This window comes from Acinonyx jubatus, chromosome B1 (genome assembly GCF_027475565.1).
Source record: "Acinonyx jubatus isolate Ajub_Pintada_27869175 chromosome B1, VMU_Ajub_asm_v1.0, whole genome shotgun sequence".
In the NCBI taxonomy this organism is placed as follows: Eukaryota; Metazoa; Chordata; class Mammalia; order Carnivora; family Felidae; genus Acinonyx; species Acinonyx jubatus.
In genome coordinates this window covers 112,475,298-112,491,413 of record NC_069382.1, presented here as the reverse complement: position 1 = coordinate 112,491,413, position 16,116 = coordinate 112,475,298, and the positions used below count along the sequence as shown (strand labels likewise).

Below are 16,116 nucleotides of genomic sequence, written 5' to 3'. Positions count from 1 at the left end.
AAACCGACAAATTATGTTTGAAACTCTATAATTAGCAACCTTTGTCCTAGTTCAATCTATGGGGTTCTGTTGGAGACCTTTTCACACTTCCTTTTGAATAACTCTTGGTGCTGTTTGATTTATGGTGTTTGCAGAGCAGACCTCTGGCCCATCTCATCCCATCCCTCCTCCCCATCTTCGTGGTGCTTCTTTCTGTGCTACTCCTTTACTTCCCTTAGTGTCCTAACATACCACCACACCCCAAGCTGTGATCACATTAAACGTGGACGATGATGATTCTCTTCATTTGTGGAACACCTTTCATCCTGCACAGATACTAGCTCATTAAGCCACACAGCCCTCTTACAAGATGGATGATGTGTCAAGTATCATTACCCCATTGCATAGTAGAGAGGTGAGGCGCGGGGGCTGACGGAGTTGTCTGACCTCATATAAAGGGTCTAATGTAGAAGCCAAGCCTGTTTGCTTTGACTCTTGTTGAAGTTCCTTAACTGGCATTTAAATAAATTAACCTGGGTCTCTCTCTGTTTGCCAAAATCTAGTTCCTGACAGGTGAATTCTCTAAATGTGTCCTGGGGGCTGACTGCCCGGCATGGTGCTTGGTGCCACCTCCTGGAGGGCCAGGCCACTGTGAGTGGGGTGGTGGTCGTACCCCTGGCACGGCACCTCATGGGCCCAGGGCCTATCAGGAGGCAGGCCCAGCTTTGGGCCCCTGTTTGCTGGAAATGAAGACTTCCCTCTGTGGGATGAGCCTGTTCTGATGCGAAAGAAGCCGGTGGGCTTTGGGGTGCCTGTGGGAGAGGGTGGACTGCTGGTGGGGGGGATGCTCATCTTAGAGTCAGAGAGACCTGTGACTGTGCTCTCCTGGGGCAGGGGCACACCCTCCTCATCCAGACTAAGAGAAAGCGGTACTCCAGGCAGAGTACTTTAAGGGCAGTTCTCATATTCCGGAGACTTCTGCCTACCTCCCTGAAGTAACCGACAGTAGCAATTAAAAGAGTAACAAAAGCCAGCATTTACTGAGCACTTTATACCTCCTAGGAGCTGCACTTAATGCTTTTCCTCCTAATCTAATTCCATTGTCGCCTGACCTCAACTCCTTTAGCTCATAGAGTGAATTCAGTGTCCTTTCAAGAAATTTGCCCAGGGTCACAGAGCCAGTATGGTGTGATGGGGATTCGAACCCAGGTCTTTCACAGGGACAAAGTCTGTAAAACTCTCCTACACACATACACATTTATATTTTTGTTTAAAAAAAAATTTTTTTTTTAATGTTTTATTTTTATTTTTGACAGGGGGGTGGGCAGAGAGAGAGGGAGACAGAGGATCCAAAGCAGGCTCTGCACAGTCAGCAGGGAGCCCAATGTGGGGTTCGAACTCATGAACTACGAGATCGTGACCTGAGCTGAAGTTGGATGCTTAATTGAGCCACCTGGGCGCCCCTACACATATATATTTTAAGCCTTGATTTTGTACATTCTGTGTGGTACTTCACTGTCTTAAGGTGAACATTTTGCTAAACTCTTTGTTTCTGACTTGAGATCCTTCTATTCTGTAACTCAAATTACTTTGCCACCTTGTGTGTAGACATTTAACATCAATGTCTCCCTGAGTCGTTCTACTGCAGTTGTTTGCTAACTTTCTGGTCATAATTCTCTGCTTTGCATTTCTAGGTCATAAAGACACCAATGACCAGCCAGAAGACAGTTGAGTCTCTGATAGACTTCAGCAAAGCCCTGGGAAAGCATCCTGTTTCGTGTAAGGTAGGGTATAGGTACCTTGGGAAGGGGGATGGTTTTCCTCAGAACTGACTTATTGGGGTGGAATTCTTCTGTAGAAAGATGTGAAAGCTGGGGAACTCTTAACGACAGGTCTGTCTGTGGGCTGCAGAGAGCAAGCTGGGGCTCTTTTCTAGTTTGCCAGCAGCGGAGCCAGACTCCTAAGCCTTGCCCAAGGCCATGAGGTAGATAGTTTGAGGTCTGAATGGAGCCAGAGCTTCAGCTGAATAGAAAACTTCTCTCTGGGTCTTGGCCTTTGTTGACGAGTTGTTGTGTTTCCATAAATGGTTTCTGTTACCCTATTGGCTTTAGCCCCTGCGGGCTCAGGGGAGCCCAGGAGCCTGTGTTTGAGGCACAGCCAGGTAGCCACATGCATTCTGCATCCTGAACTGAAAACCAGCGCTTCACTTGGTGAAAGAACACGACAGGTGGTTAGGAATGTGATGAAAGAGGAAGAGCCCACTCCCCTAGGTAGTGTGAACGAAGCTGTTTCTCAGGGATGTAGGGATGCGGTGTTGTGGTTTTGTCTCGTGTCTTGTTTTTCATTAAAAAAGCATGGCCGAGTGGGAAGCATGCCTCTGGGCTTTTTTCCCTTCTTGAGATATTCAGTTATTATATGTGAAATTACCCCAGCTGCTGTCACCTACTTTGTTTTGATTTCCTTCAGCCTCCATTTGCTGCCTTTCCTCTTCAGTCCTCCCAGAACTTAGGGCTACACTTCTGTGTGGCTTGACAGTTTTTCTAGATTGGCGGCTGTGTCATACCATTACAGATTTTTACAAGCATGCGTCTACTTTTCTGACCTGAAAGTTTTCTATCATTGTGGTTCTTCTTACAGTATGCTTTTCCTTTCTAAAATATTCTCCAGTTTGAAGTCACAGAATTGTAGTAACCTATGAAAACTCCTATCATTCATGAATCATCTGAATAAGCCATCTGTCGATGTGGACCCCATTGCCTGAGAGAGCAGACTCATGTGTAGTCCCCCTAATCCAGGACTGTTATTACAGAATCTTGTTTTTAAACACTCATTCTTTGTTTTGTTTTGTTTTAAATTGTGTGGATTTTTTAAAAAATCACAGCAATCATCAGATGTTACAGTTGCACTTTCTTACTGGTTTATGCTTTGTTAGTGGCAGAAAGTAGTAACGGTGTGAGAACATTGATGTGTAGCAAGTCAAAAGCTGGATAAGAAAGTGGAAGTTCAGGGACAGCCAGTGATTATCTTTAGCAGCATAATCATTAATTTGTGGAGAGTGATGATCCATTCTTCCATTGGAGTGGCCACAGCAGGTGCGGAGGTAGGAATAAAATTGCCCCTGTTATGTCATTTCAGAGCTCTTTCCCCAGGTGATACCTGAAAGCTTTCTGGTCAGTTTTTCAGGCTCTCAGTGAAGCATCCAGACAATATAAGGCAGCCACAAAGAACAAGGGTCAGCAGACTTCTCTGTAGAGGGCCAGATGGTCAATATATAGTCTCTGTTGTAACTACCTGGCTCTGTTGTTGGAAGGGCGGGCGTAAGCAGAGAGTACAAGTGGGCGTGAGGGCCAGTGCTGCAGTGAGACTGTACAGAAGCAGGCTGTGGGCTGGGTGTGGCCTGCGGGACTGCAGTAGACCAACACCCAGAGTAGCAGAATGACATTGATGCACCTGGAAGTGTGTCTTTCTTTGTAGTGAAACTTTGTGAGGAGAGTGTGGTGTAAAAAGGTTCAGGCCGTGGACTCTGGAGCCAGCACGACTGGGTTCAGATCCTGGCTCTGGCACTTGTTAGCTGTATACCCTCCGGCAAGTTCCTTAACCTAGCTCTGCCTCAGTGTCCTCTCCCCCTGTAAAGGTAGTAACAGTGCTTGTCTCACAGGGTTATTATCAGGAATAAGTGGATTAATATTTTTAAAGTACTGGCACATAGCAAGTAAACAAAGTACATTTATAAATGAGCATGAGAAGTCTAAGGTATACAATTACATAAAATTAAATTACTTTATTAAGGGACTATGTCTCTTTACATTCTAGTTGACCTAACAATACTGTGAGAGTGTATGTGTCTGAATCATCACCAGCATTGAATATCAGTATTATGGGGAAAAAAAAACCCTTGCCGATAATCTTATTTGCAAAATGCTATTGTATTCTAATGAGTACTTCTTTGGTTGCTACTAAGTGTGAATATTTTGTGAATTTTAGCACTTTTTGGTTATTGAGCTCTGTGCACCCATTATGTGGATATTAACTTTGTATAAAGCTCCATGTATTATAATTGGAGTAGATGTTTTCCCCAGAGTACTTCCGACTTCTAACCTTGTATATGTGTGCTTCATATACCATGGCTTCAGTTTTCGCGATAAACTTTTTGAAGTTGAAAAGCACTTTCGCCCTAGTTATAAAGTCAGCATCATTTCATTAATATAACTGTGGATACACTGATAAAGCTGTTTGTTCATTTCTTTGTTCCAGTGGGGACTGGGGTAGTAGAGAGTAAAAGGAGGTACAAATCCTGTGGCTTTATTGCCTGGCTTACACAGCATGCAGTCAGGTTAGCTGTAAGAGTAATGCAGGAGGCAGGCCATCTTTCATTCAGACCTTTATGGAGTACCTAGTGTGTGCTAGAAAAGGTACCCAAGGCCCAGGGCTAGAGTGAGGATTTCTGTCTGCAGGAACATCACAGCCTTTTGTTAAAATGACACCATTTACTGGGAGGGGAAGGAAAAAAAAAAAAAAAGTTAGAGTGGGAGAGAGCCGAAGCATAAGAGACTTCTAAAAACTAAGAACAAACTGAGGATTGATGGGGGGTGGGAGGGAGGGGAGGGTGGGGGATGGGTATTGAGGAGGGCACCTTTTGGGATGAGCACTGGGTGCTGTATGGAAACCAATTTGACAATAAATTTCATATATTAAAAAAAAATTACACCATTTACTTAGTGGAAATCAGCTTTACATAAATACCACCGAAAAAATTACCACCCCAACCTGCCCCACAGTTCCCCAAAGAGATCAGTAGGTGCAATCAAATCCCACAGTAGGCCTCCAGGAGAGATGATTAATGTGAATGCGGAGCAAGTGGATGAAAGAGGTGTGCAGTGCAAGAGGGTCATCCCGGATACAGGGGCCATGAAAGGCCAGCGGGTGTCAGGGCATCTGCTTGTCTGTCCCAGCACCTGTCCCCAGCTCAGCTGCCATGTTCCATGCACTGGTGCACGAGAAAATCCTGAGTAGCCCAAGAATGGCTCCAGGAATCCCGGGAAGCAGCGCTCCTGTGAGGGTTGTTCAAGATGGGAGCACACCTTCTCTAAACTCCTGCAAGGGATGTGGGAGAGGAGAGGAGTAAAGGGCTCCCTCCCATTTGAGTATAGAGCCATGTGTACAGCATGCTAGTGTTTTCTGATTTATCTTCACAACTTGTGGAAATTATTACTCCCATTTCACAAATGATGAAACTGATTTCAGAATGTCACAAAGTCAGGAACTACTAAAACTTGAACCCAGATCTGCCTGCCTTCAAAGCTGTGTTTTTTCCAGTGACCTATCTGCCTCTGTCTGCCTTTATTCCTGCAGTGGGGGCATCTAGGTTTGAAATTTTTTTCAAGTATTATAATTGTTGGATATATTATTATGTATGATAGCAATAGGGCTGTGCTGGTATTTTGAAACAAATTTTGAAAATGCAGAGCTTGATAAATGTGGGTGATACAATGCACAGGGAGAAGGGGCAGTCTGGTGACTTCACAAAAGATTAAGTTCAGTGAAAATTCCCTTGTCTTTTATTTTTCTCTCCTAAAACAGGACACTCCTGGGTTCATTGTGAACCGTCTCCTGGTGCCATACCTCATGGAAGCGATCAGGCTGCATGAACGAGGTAGCTGTCCTAACGCAGGCTGGGGGCACCTGCTCACTGGGAGTGCTCAAGCAGGCCCTGTAGGAAAGGCTGGGCCACACACAGTGTGGGAGGAGCCTCTGTTTTTTAGCTTTGTGAACCAGCCTCACCCTGGACCCTAGGACCTTTGTCATAGTGTTCCCTGGGCCTCCTGGGTTCCCTATGAGGCCTCTGAGCCTCTGAGATGTGGCCCTGGAACCGACCCCCACCCCTTACAGTCTCAGCCAGAGCAAGTGTGTGGCCAGCCTGGATTTATATCCTAAATCTCTGCTTTTGATGAAACGGTTTCCTGCTTATAATAATAATAATAATACTATAAAAATCACTGGGCTAAGGGACCTTTAAAGTTCCTTAAAGTTCTAAAATTTGTGACAGTGTGACAGGCGGTGGGAGGTAAGTGACAACGACTGTTTATAAGAACCTTCCCATCCTTAGTAAATGATGCCGCGATGCATTTTTTTTTTTAAAACCTTAAGAATGGTCTAAAATGCTTTTCTCAATACTTGTTGATTGACAAAGAATGATTTCCCCTGTTGTAGAAATATAAAACTCAGGACATAGTCCAAGGTTATAAAATGGCATTCAACCTCCTGCCTAGCTTCTCCACCACATTTCTGGAGAGGTAACAATCATGTCTGCTTCTGAGGCAAATAGGTCTTAATAGGACTGGATAAAAAGCAAGTGTAATTGTTTTCAGTTACTTCATTCACAAATGCTCACTCTTTGAGAATGTCATTTTTGAAACAAAATATTTACACCAGCTCTTCCAGAGAGATGAAAGCACATTTGCTTCCTCAAAATCTGCTTTAAATATTAAAACTTTTCTCTGTTTTATGGAAGCATTTGCCACACTTGCTCCAAGATCAAACCAACACTTCTGTGTTTATCTATCAACAAATATGCCTAATTACACCTCAAAGAATGCGTGAAGTGTTTTACCCTACTTTGAAAGGCAGGTTTTTTGTTTTTTTTTTTAATGTAATGTTTTAGAATGTAGCATGTGGGTAATCTACCTCTTAATGGATTTTTTTTTTCCCCCACCAAAACATACTGTCACTTTGATATATTTTCAGATATACCTTGTATCTGATTGTAAGTTGAGAGGCATTTTCTGGTCTTTGCTCACCTCGCACTGGCAGTGGGCCCTGTGACCCTCCCTATCACATGCCACCTGTGAGGTGAAGCCGGAAAGGGGTCCGACCCCAGGGGAATATGTTCTTAGACTGCCCGTGGTGCTGCCCACAGCAGCCCAGCACTGCTCGCCCCTTTGCCCCATTCCCCACGGCGCTGCTTGGGGCCTGTGAGCCAGAGCAGTTGGGGTCACGTCTGGGGTCATGTCTGGGGTCCATGTGTCACACACCTCAGGCTCCTTACCATGTCCCCATGCCCCACGCTGCTGCCCCCTCTTCTGGTGCACTGAGCAGGGTGCTTAGCTGCCACCCCCCACCGTGTCTCCGTGTGCCCGCACAGTGCACTGAGCAGCTGGCTGGACTGCATCACTTCTACTTTGAAACCTGAAGCTGTCTTGGATTCTTCCTCTCTCGTCTGTCACGATGATACTCATTTGTCATGTTGTCCAGGAGGGTGAGGAGACGCTGCATGCCGGACCTGCCCCCACATAGCCGGGGGAGTGTCAGCGTCCAGCAGCAGAGTCGTGCAGTGAAGACACTCGTGGCTTTGTTTAGCCCGGCCTTTTCCAAACCTCTCTGGGGAGAGTTTCTCTGTACAACACCGTCCTAGTCGTTTGGGGCTCCCGTATCACAAATACCACAGACTGGGTGGCATATAAACAACAGACGTTTATTTCTCACAGTTGTGGAGGCTGGAAGTCCAAGGCCAGGGTTCCAGATGGTGAGGTTCTGGTGAGGGCCCTTCCCTGGGCTACATGCTGCTGACTTCTCATTGTATTTTCACGTGGTGGGGAGCAGGAAGAGGAAACCAGCTCTCCTGACTTTCACAGGCTCTCATGCCATCCTCGGGCTCCACCCTCATGACCTCACCTAATCCTGATCACCTCCCAGAGGCCCACCTCTGTTACTATCACGTCAGGGGCTGGGTTTCCACATGTGAATTCTGGGGGACACTCACATTTGGTCCATGATAAATACCACCGACCTGGGGTATGTGTGCTACGCCACAGCGGTAGGGGCCCGTCAGGAGGTTGTGTTGGCATTAGAGCAGAGTCACCACTCGGGCCTCCGGGGCAACTGAGCAGCTCTTGGAATGCTGGGGGCCCTGCACCCATACTTCTCGCCAGCTCCCCGTGACCTCTAGGAGCACTTCACTGTCCCCTCACCACTGCTGATGTGCTCAGCCTCCTGGCTGCTTCTTTGGGCCTTCTTTCTCGGTCCTTTGGCTTCTGTCCTCTGTGTGGCTCCCATTTGCTCACACTGTAGCTGAGGCCTGGTTGGTGTAGTCGGTCACCTTGTCCCTGTGGGCCAGGGCTTTCTCTCTAGATCTCTGAGCAGTCTGGCACCCAGGAGCAGACAGTCATACCTGTCAAATGCCCACTCCTACAGGTCCCAGGTAGCTCTGGCAGGGTGCTGGGGCCAGATGGTTAGCTCCTCTGGGAAGGCAGTGCTGGTGGCAGGCAGGCCCTGGGAAGCCCTAGCCTTCACCAGTCCTAGCCGGTCACCATGTGACATCCTGCTCACTGCTTTTCCTCTGCTCAAGACTTACTCAGTGTTTCTGTTGTAGACTACTAAATATATATAGTTCCCTTGCCAGGAAACCTGCTCTCACCTCCTCCTCTGCCCCTGCTGTCCTCACCATCTACGTGACTCCCACGTTCCATCAGAAGGTCCCATCCTCACTGCTCCAAGCTGGACACAACCTGTGTTTCTTTAACTCTTCTTACCCTTTGGCTCTCCCTCGGGGTGGTTGCTGTTCCCTTCCCTGTAGCAGGGCACATGTCTTCCTTTGTTGCTACACTCTTTTTTGCTGCAGTACATCAGTATCTGGGATGTTCCTCATCTTCATAGGCCCCAAAAGTTCTTGTATAGGACAGGCACTTAGGTGGCTGTTGATGAAGAGAGGAATGGCGGCTGTGTGGGATTTCTGATCCTGGGTGCTGCTCCGCACCCCCTCCCCCCCCCCCCCCCCCCCGCCGCACTTTGTTGTGAGTGCCAAGAATGGTCGGTAGGTGGTGCTGATGAGCCAGCAGAAGAAACATGTCGGGGCAGGTCCCTGGTCCCCGCCGCCCCGTGCAGAAGTCTGGGAGTTCACTGAGGAAGTTTTTCTTTGTTGTCTTGTCTAGAGTTAGGGGCTCTTAACTGGGGAGAGGTAGGGAGGCCCCTCCTGACACTGATGCAGAGTTTTGTGTGTATGTGCGTTTTATTTGGGGCAGGGGTCAGATTCTCAGCAAAGTGCTTGTTTCTACAAACAAGTTTAGGAATTATTGACCTAAAACACAGTACTGTATTTAGCTCCCACTTGGCACACCAATCTGTGTTTTATTTCTCCCTCTTTTCTTTTTGCCTCTTTTGCTCTGTATTACTCAGAATTTTAGAGTTGCCAACTTGGTAACACTGTTTAGATTTTTTCTTTGATATGCTGTATCTTCGTAGTATTTTTCGAAGTAAAAGTCTTCAAGTGAGTCTCTGAATCTGGAATTACAGAATTGTCTCTAGAGTTCATTATCTGTCCTTGAATGTAGATATGATTAAATGGCTTTAGGTAAGTTGGAACCATTAGGCTATGAAATTTCTGTCCCCAGGAGCCTATATGCTAGTGAGGGTAGATAGGCCACAGTAAATGTACCAGTTGATAACGTGTTACATTGTGACCAGTAATCGCGGAGAAAGATAAAGTGAAGAGAATGGTGGGAGTCCTAGCCTGGAGTTCTTACAGTTGCTAGTTTATATGCAGGGAGGGGACAGGGCGTTCGGATGAGGTGACACCTGAGCAGAGGAGGCCTGCTGGAAGTAAGGGGTTGAGCCAAGCACATGTCAGGTGTTAGAGGAGGGAGGGTACCAAGCCCAGGGAGAGAATGTGCTGGGCCCTCCTTTAGCACTGTCTGTAACGCCATAGAAGCCTCGGGGTCTGATAAAATCCTCTGAGCAGAATCCACTTCTCAGCTGCTATGTCCCTGCTCATTTGTCCTTTGTACATGCTGTTCCTTCTGCCTGGCATGCCCTTCCTGCCTACTCATCCCTTGGGATTCTCTTCATCCTTCAGGACCTGGGCCTCAGTGGTGCGTTTTGGTGACACGTAGGCATTCCGAGTAAATCTCTCCACCTTTTCCCACACAGAGGTGTGGCTCTTCGTGAACCTTCAGCACTGGCCTGGTGGGACATTTGGTTTACACATCTGGGTCCTCCCACTGTATCAGGAGTGCTTGAGTGCCTGTCTTGTTTCCTCTCCGTCCCCTTCCAAGTCTCTGGTGCCTGGTGCATAACTGATACAAATAAAAGTTGAATGAATGAAGGATGCCGCCTGAAACTAGTGTATGTAATGATTTCTGTTCTTTTTGCCTTTTTATGGCCTGAAACTCAGATTGTGATTCTTAGCATCTTAGCATCCCCTGGTTGACTAATTACCCGAAGCATTAATAATGTCACCCGTAAGAAGTAGTCGGTTGGAATTTAATCACCTTGAACTGTCTCGAATTCCTTTGGCACTAGTACTTCATATGCTTTTTAAAAAATAGTCTTTATAGATGTTTAAGTAGTTCCTATTCTTCACACCTCAAAATCTTAAATATTTAGGTAGGAGATCCTCCTTGAGTATTTTAACTTTTTTCTCCTTTTACTTAGCTTTGCTGTAATTGGCCATTTCTTTATGCTTTGGAACAGAATTCTAGATGGTCACATGTTACAGACTGTTCCCATTCCTGATTTTGGATAAAAGGGACAAGTTCTCTCAAAGGCTTCTTGTGGCCCAAAGACCATCATTAAGGGTAAAATTCCAGCGAAAAAGCGCCCTGGCTCTTGTCTTATTCTATTAAACACACTTTTAAACTTGCTTTGGCAATTCTAAATCCAATTTGGGCTTCTTTTTAAACTTCATTTTGACTAAAGCGTTGATGTGAGTGTAAAGAAGTACTCATTACTTGTAAAACCAAGAAAGCTGGAAAAGAAAAATATGCATACAATACACATAACAATATAAAGCTTAGTTCTTTTCTATTTTAAAAAAGTCCACTTATTGGGGAGCATGGGTGGCTTAGTCAGTTGAGCGTCCGACTTCGGCTCAGGTCATGATCTCGCGGTCTGTGAGTTCGAGCCCCACATCGGGCTCTGTGCTGGCAGCTCAGAGCCTGGAGCCTGCTTCGGATTCTGTGTCTCCCTCTCTCTCTGCCCCTCCCCCACTCATGCTCTGTCTCTCTCTCTCTCTCTCTCTGTCAAAAATGAGTAAACTTAAAAAAAAAAGTCCATTTATCAATAAAATTATGCTCTAGCTTTAAATGGTGTAGTAAATTATTCCAGAGTTGGAAAATCCCAATCCATTAGAAATAAGTAATGTTTCCAGCCCACCAGGGCCTTCTGTCTCCATGAACCACGTAGCAGTGCTCTAGAATTCACCTCCCAGAATAGCTTGGTGGAATAGCTTTGGAAATCTTGCCATCTATTTGGCATATACCTCTGAGATGAAATCTTCCCGTAGCCGCAAATCCTGACTCTGGATGTGCTTTGAATGTGTAAATTTACATCATGTAAATTTACTGATCGTATTTACTGGTCAACAAGGGCTGCCCTCTTGTTCTTAGGTGATGCATCCAAGGAAGACATCGACACCGCGATGAAGCTGGGGGCTGGGTACCCTATGGGCCCGTTTGAGCTTCTCGATTATGTAGGCCTGGATACTACAAAGTTCATCATTGACGGTAGGAATTGGAATTCTCTGTCGTCTGTCTCTACTTCAGTTGGGGTAGTCTCTTGCAACTGTGAATTATAATGCCTATTTAAAACAGAAATTATAAGGGGTCTTAGACCTTCTGAAGTTCTGCCCCACCAGCTTAAAGAGTCAAGTTAAAAGATGACAGGAAAAGGAAAACTGTGACTGCCTAGTGCCTCCTCACAGGGTAACTTTTTTTTTTTAACTTTTCATTTTGACACAATTATAGATTCGCAGGAAGTTTCAAATTTAGCACAGACAGGCCCTGTGTGCCCCTTCCCCAGTTTCCTCTAATGGTTCCACAGTACAGTATCACAGCCAGGAAACTCACATTGGTACGCCGTGTCACTGTGTCATAAATGCTGATTTGGGTAACCTCCACTGCAACGGAGTTACACAGCCATGTAAAGATAATAATGTATCTAGTTTACTGGAGGGGCTCTGAGGACACGGTAAAGACAATTACTAAACTGGGCTACTGAAGCTGAGCGGAGCTCATGCTCCCAAGTTTCACAAAGAATACTTAAGTATTTGCTGGGAGCGAGGACGCTTCTAACTGAGCATGAACTTTGTATTTTATGAGGATGCAAAATACCAGTGGCAGCAAATTCAGATTTTTAACATGCGTTCCAGTTGTTTCCCTGTGCCACTGAGGGGTCCAACCAGCAGAATAACTGGTTCTGGTTTTGTTTTTGGACCGCTGGCATTAGCAATTTCCAGGAAGAGACGGGGGAGGCGGGCGGGCGGACTGGGGTAGAGCTAGCTGGGGCACTCTCTCCTCCGTCCGCTTCAGGGCTCATATGGCCCCCTCAGGGCAGCCTGCCTCCTGCCTCTGCTGTGGTGGCCTCAGGGCTCGCCCACGTAAGAGTAGGGACCCTTTTCCCCAGACTTGCCCTGGGAATGCTGCGATGTAAAAATAAACTCAGCGCTTCGTCCTAAGCCCGTTCTCTTCCTCTCAATAGGGTGGCATGAAATGGATGCAAAGAACCCCTTGTTTCAGCCCAGCCCGTCCTTGAATAAGCTGGTAGCTGAGAACAAGCTTGGCAAGAAGACCGGAGAAGGGTATTACAAATACAAGTGAGGCACAGCTTCTCTGGCTCCGGGAAGAACCCCCGTAAGCACCTACCAGCGGCTCCCCCAAGTGCCCGTGGGAATGTTCTTTGTCAGATGTTCCCTCACACAGCACAGGCTGTTCCGTGTGCATTTTGATTGTCCTCTATCTGGAGTAATGATTTACACTAGTTCTAATAATAGCAGATTTCTTCATTGAGAACTAATTCCCTTTCTTAGTCTGTTCATTTCTGTGTATTTTCTAAAAAGCTTTATATCCTGGGTGCCTTGGAGCAAACATTTCTTTCGAACCTTATCATTTTCATAAAGAATTGCCTGGATTCATTCACTTTGGAAAAGGGACAGCACTTCCTCCCAGTGCGTGCTGTGTTCATCGCTGCCACATGGGAGAGGAACGAGCCACTGGACACGTGTGTGCTGTGCCTGTGAATGCTGTGCTGAGCGGCACCTGCATCCTGCCTTTATGAGGACGTGTGCTACCTGCAGCTTCAGGCCTTACCCTACATTTTGGGCATAAGATGTCACGTCTTTATTCAGCTCATCCTGTTGGATTGTGGGAATATCTCCATGTGTTTGTTTGCAGGAAGAGGTTTCATTCACATCCAAAGTCTGAATGATTCTTGTCTGTCTCTTTTTTTTCCCCATGAGAAATCGTCGCTGCAAACTGCCTGTAAATTGATTCTAATAAAACGCAATCTTTTAATCGGTGAAAATTTGAATTGAAATAAACGTGTGTATAATTTTAAAGTCGTAACATGCTTGAATGGCTACAAAAGTAAGGGTTGGTAATTTAGGCAAAAACTATGCCCCATCTTCTTTGGCCTGTTGTTATTCTTTAAAGTGGCAGTGGTGGGGAAGGAGTGGCCAGAGAAGGCATTTACGTATGACCTGCCTGCGGCTGTCACTCCAGATTTCTTACCAGTAAAGCAATAATAAGGCCACAGAAAACAGTTTTTTAGAAACATCTGTTTCTTCTTTGCCAACAAAGAGAAACAGTGTAACATAAGCTTCTTTTAATCATTGGCTTGAGAAAGTGTCTTCCAAGATAGAATTTTAAAGCTGGAAAGACATCAGAAACCCTGAAGTCCAGTGGCTTCAGAAAAGAGAGAACTTAAGTGATGTGCCCAAGGTAGCAGGTCCAGATTAGAACAAAATAGCAAGATTGAAAATCTCAAATCCAGACTTTCAAAACAGGACTGTCCCCAGAATGCTCATCCTCGTTTGGTGTCCTGGGTCACGATGTTAATGGTTTGAGAGATTCTTTTCCCCCCTCCAGTTCATGGTTGATAAAAAGAGAGCTTATTAATTTTTTTTTTTTTTTTTTTTTTTTTTTTTTTTTTTTTTTTTTACTGAAGCTAACTGTAGCACATAATGGGAAAATAAGTAAATACGTTACATGCATTTCTACCACACATAGAACCTGGTTTAGGAAACTTTTAGGTTATTCTTCTAGAACGTTTCCTAACGAGAAAAAGGAAACACCTGTTGACACCACCACCCTTTCCATCACTGAAGTTACCCTTGTGGTCTCACGGCCCCTGCTCACTCTCAGGCTGGTTCTTGACCTTCGATGTGAGCCCTGGGCTGAGGAGGAGACTTTATTTCCTTCTTGCTCTGACTGTATTGCCTGGAGGACAGGGGCCCTCCTCCTGGAGATGGCAGGGCTCTCTCTCAACCATTGAAGTCCAGGAAAGAGAGAACTAGGTGGTATGACCATCACCCTCTGCCAGGATGTGAGGCTGGGGGTCGCGGTGGTCTTTTTTTTTTTGGCCAAGGTTTTTAAGTGCATGTTTAGCCTACCAAAAAGAAAGCTTGGCCTCTGAACATTCTTTTATCATTTTCCGAAACCCTGTCGCATACGTCAGGTTTGGGACCGGGAAGGAGTTTTGAACGTCCTCTGGCACATGGAAGGCAGGGGCAGCTGTCTGGGTCTGGGTCTTCTCGTCTCTGCGTGTCCGGCTGGCCTAGCTGCTTCCCACCCAGACCCCGTAGAGAAGGAATGCCTCCTCCGGCCCTCTGCTTCCCAGCATGGGCCCGCCACCTGTTTGGCGCACCCGTGGTTACAAACTGAGCCCCAGCAAGAGCCCGGGGGATCGTGTGTGACCTCTGCTGCTTGGCAGCACGTGTGCAGGAGAGAGGGTGGCCTCGCTGCTGCCGTTCCTTCTCGCCCCCCGGATCTGGACCTTCCTCCAGACGGCAAGCAGGGATCTCTGATGGGATCTGGAAAGTAGCTACCCAGGGTTTGGGTCCAGAGGACACTTTTTCTCCCCCTTCTCTCCTGTACTCCTTCCTAGGCTATTTTTATTCTTAGAACAGAAATGAACATCTGAGGGGTGCCTAGCTGGCCCGCTTGGTGGAGCGTGCAACTCTTGATCTCAGGGTCATGAGTTCGAGCCCCACATTGGGCATGGAGCCTACTTAAAATAAATGTTTTAAAGAAACGAACATCTGAGATTAAAAAGAAAATCACACAATTGATGAAATGGCTTGCCGAAAAAAGGCTCTGAGCCTGTGAGCTTAGCCGTCACCCTGGGCTTCAGTTGTGCTTAGCAGGATGGAGTTCTCTGAAGAACGGTTTTAGTGCTTATTGAAGAGGTCTTTGTAAAATAAAAACTGTCGCCCTTTAGTATCTATAAGATTCACTGTTAATAATAGTTTCTCAGGGGAAAACGGTTGGCTAACGCCTTTTGACATCAATCCTAAGGTAGATTTCCAATGTGAGGATGGTTAAATGGTGCGGGATGGTGGTAAGGTGGGACCCGATCTGGGAACTGAGCAACTTCTATATAGAAATCTGGTGGTACACCAGATGATCCCCACTGGGTGCTGTTACACAATAAGTTTTCTGACTCTTTAATATGTCAGCTTTCAGAAGCACATTGGAGGCTCAACCACTAATCACTGGAGACGGCAGGACTAACATGTAAGTCATGGCTTATACGACACATGCTAATTATGTTTTCTCTCTTGGTTTGTGAGTTACACTTTTCACACATTTGAAACCAGCTTTTGTCTTCTCTCCCCTCGATTTTAATCCCCCTAACATTCAACCTAAGGAACCAATTAAGTCTACCAGAAGTACAAGCTGCGGCTGTAATTTTGTGGGACTAATTTTCTTGGAAATAGGCACTGATGCTAGATAAATAGCAATCTAAAAAATGCTTTGAACAATGGAAGCATTGCTGTATGCTCAGCGCATTTGGTTGTGTAAATTCTGTTTTTAAAATCGGTCTGTGGCAGAACAGATTTCAACTACTGGAAGACAGAAAAATCCCATCACTGATACCATTGCTATTTAGTGCTTTATCTGGTGCAGAATTAATAATCAGTATTAAGTGATTAATAAATACCATGGGCCAAGTTAAACACCAAGTTAAATACCAAGTTAAACACACTTGGGTTCTAGTGCTCGGCTCTTCTCTGCTTTACCTGTGTAACCTGGTGGGGGCGGGGGATGCGGTATTCGTCTTGTGAGTGTATATAGCAATGGGCAAAATGATGGAACTTGTCTTGCAAGGTTGTTGAGGAACGAATGGGAGGATGGATGCAGGTGCTGAGCA

The 16,116-nt window shown here is 45.9% G+C and overlaps 1 protein-coding gene across 1 annotated transcript in view; it reads left to right on the top strand.

Annotated features, from left to right (window-relative positions):
• HADH (hydroxyacyl-CoA dehydrogenase) overlaps window positions 1-13,303 on the top strand; it is a 50,626-nt gene extending 37,323 nt beyond the window's left edge. Inside the window, exons 5-8 of the mRNA XM_053217077.1 lie at window positions 1,674-1,763; window positions 5,560-5,632; window positions 11,358-11,474; window positions 12,448-13,303. Coding sequence (XP_053073052.1) covers window positions 1,674-1,763; window positions 5,560-5,632; window positions 11,358-11,474; window positions 12,448-12,566 — 399 coding nt within the window. The 3' untranslated portion in view covers window positions 12,567-13,303. The remainder of the gene's footprint in view (window positions 1-1,673; window positions 1,764-5,559; window positions 5,633-11,357; window positions 11,475-12,447) is intronic.
• The last annotated feature ends 2,813 nt before the right edge of the window (window positions 13,304-16,116 follow it).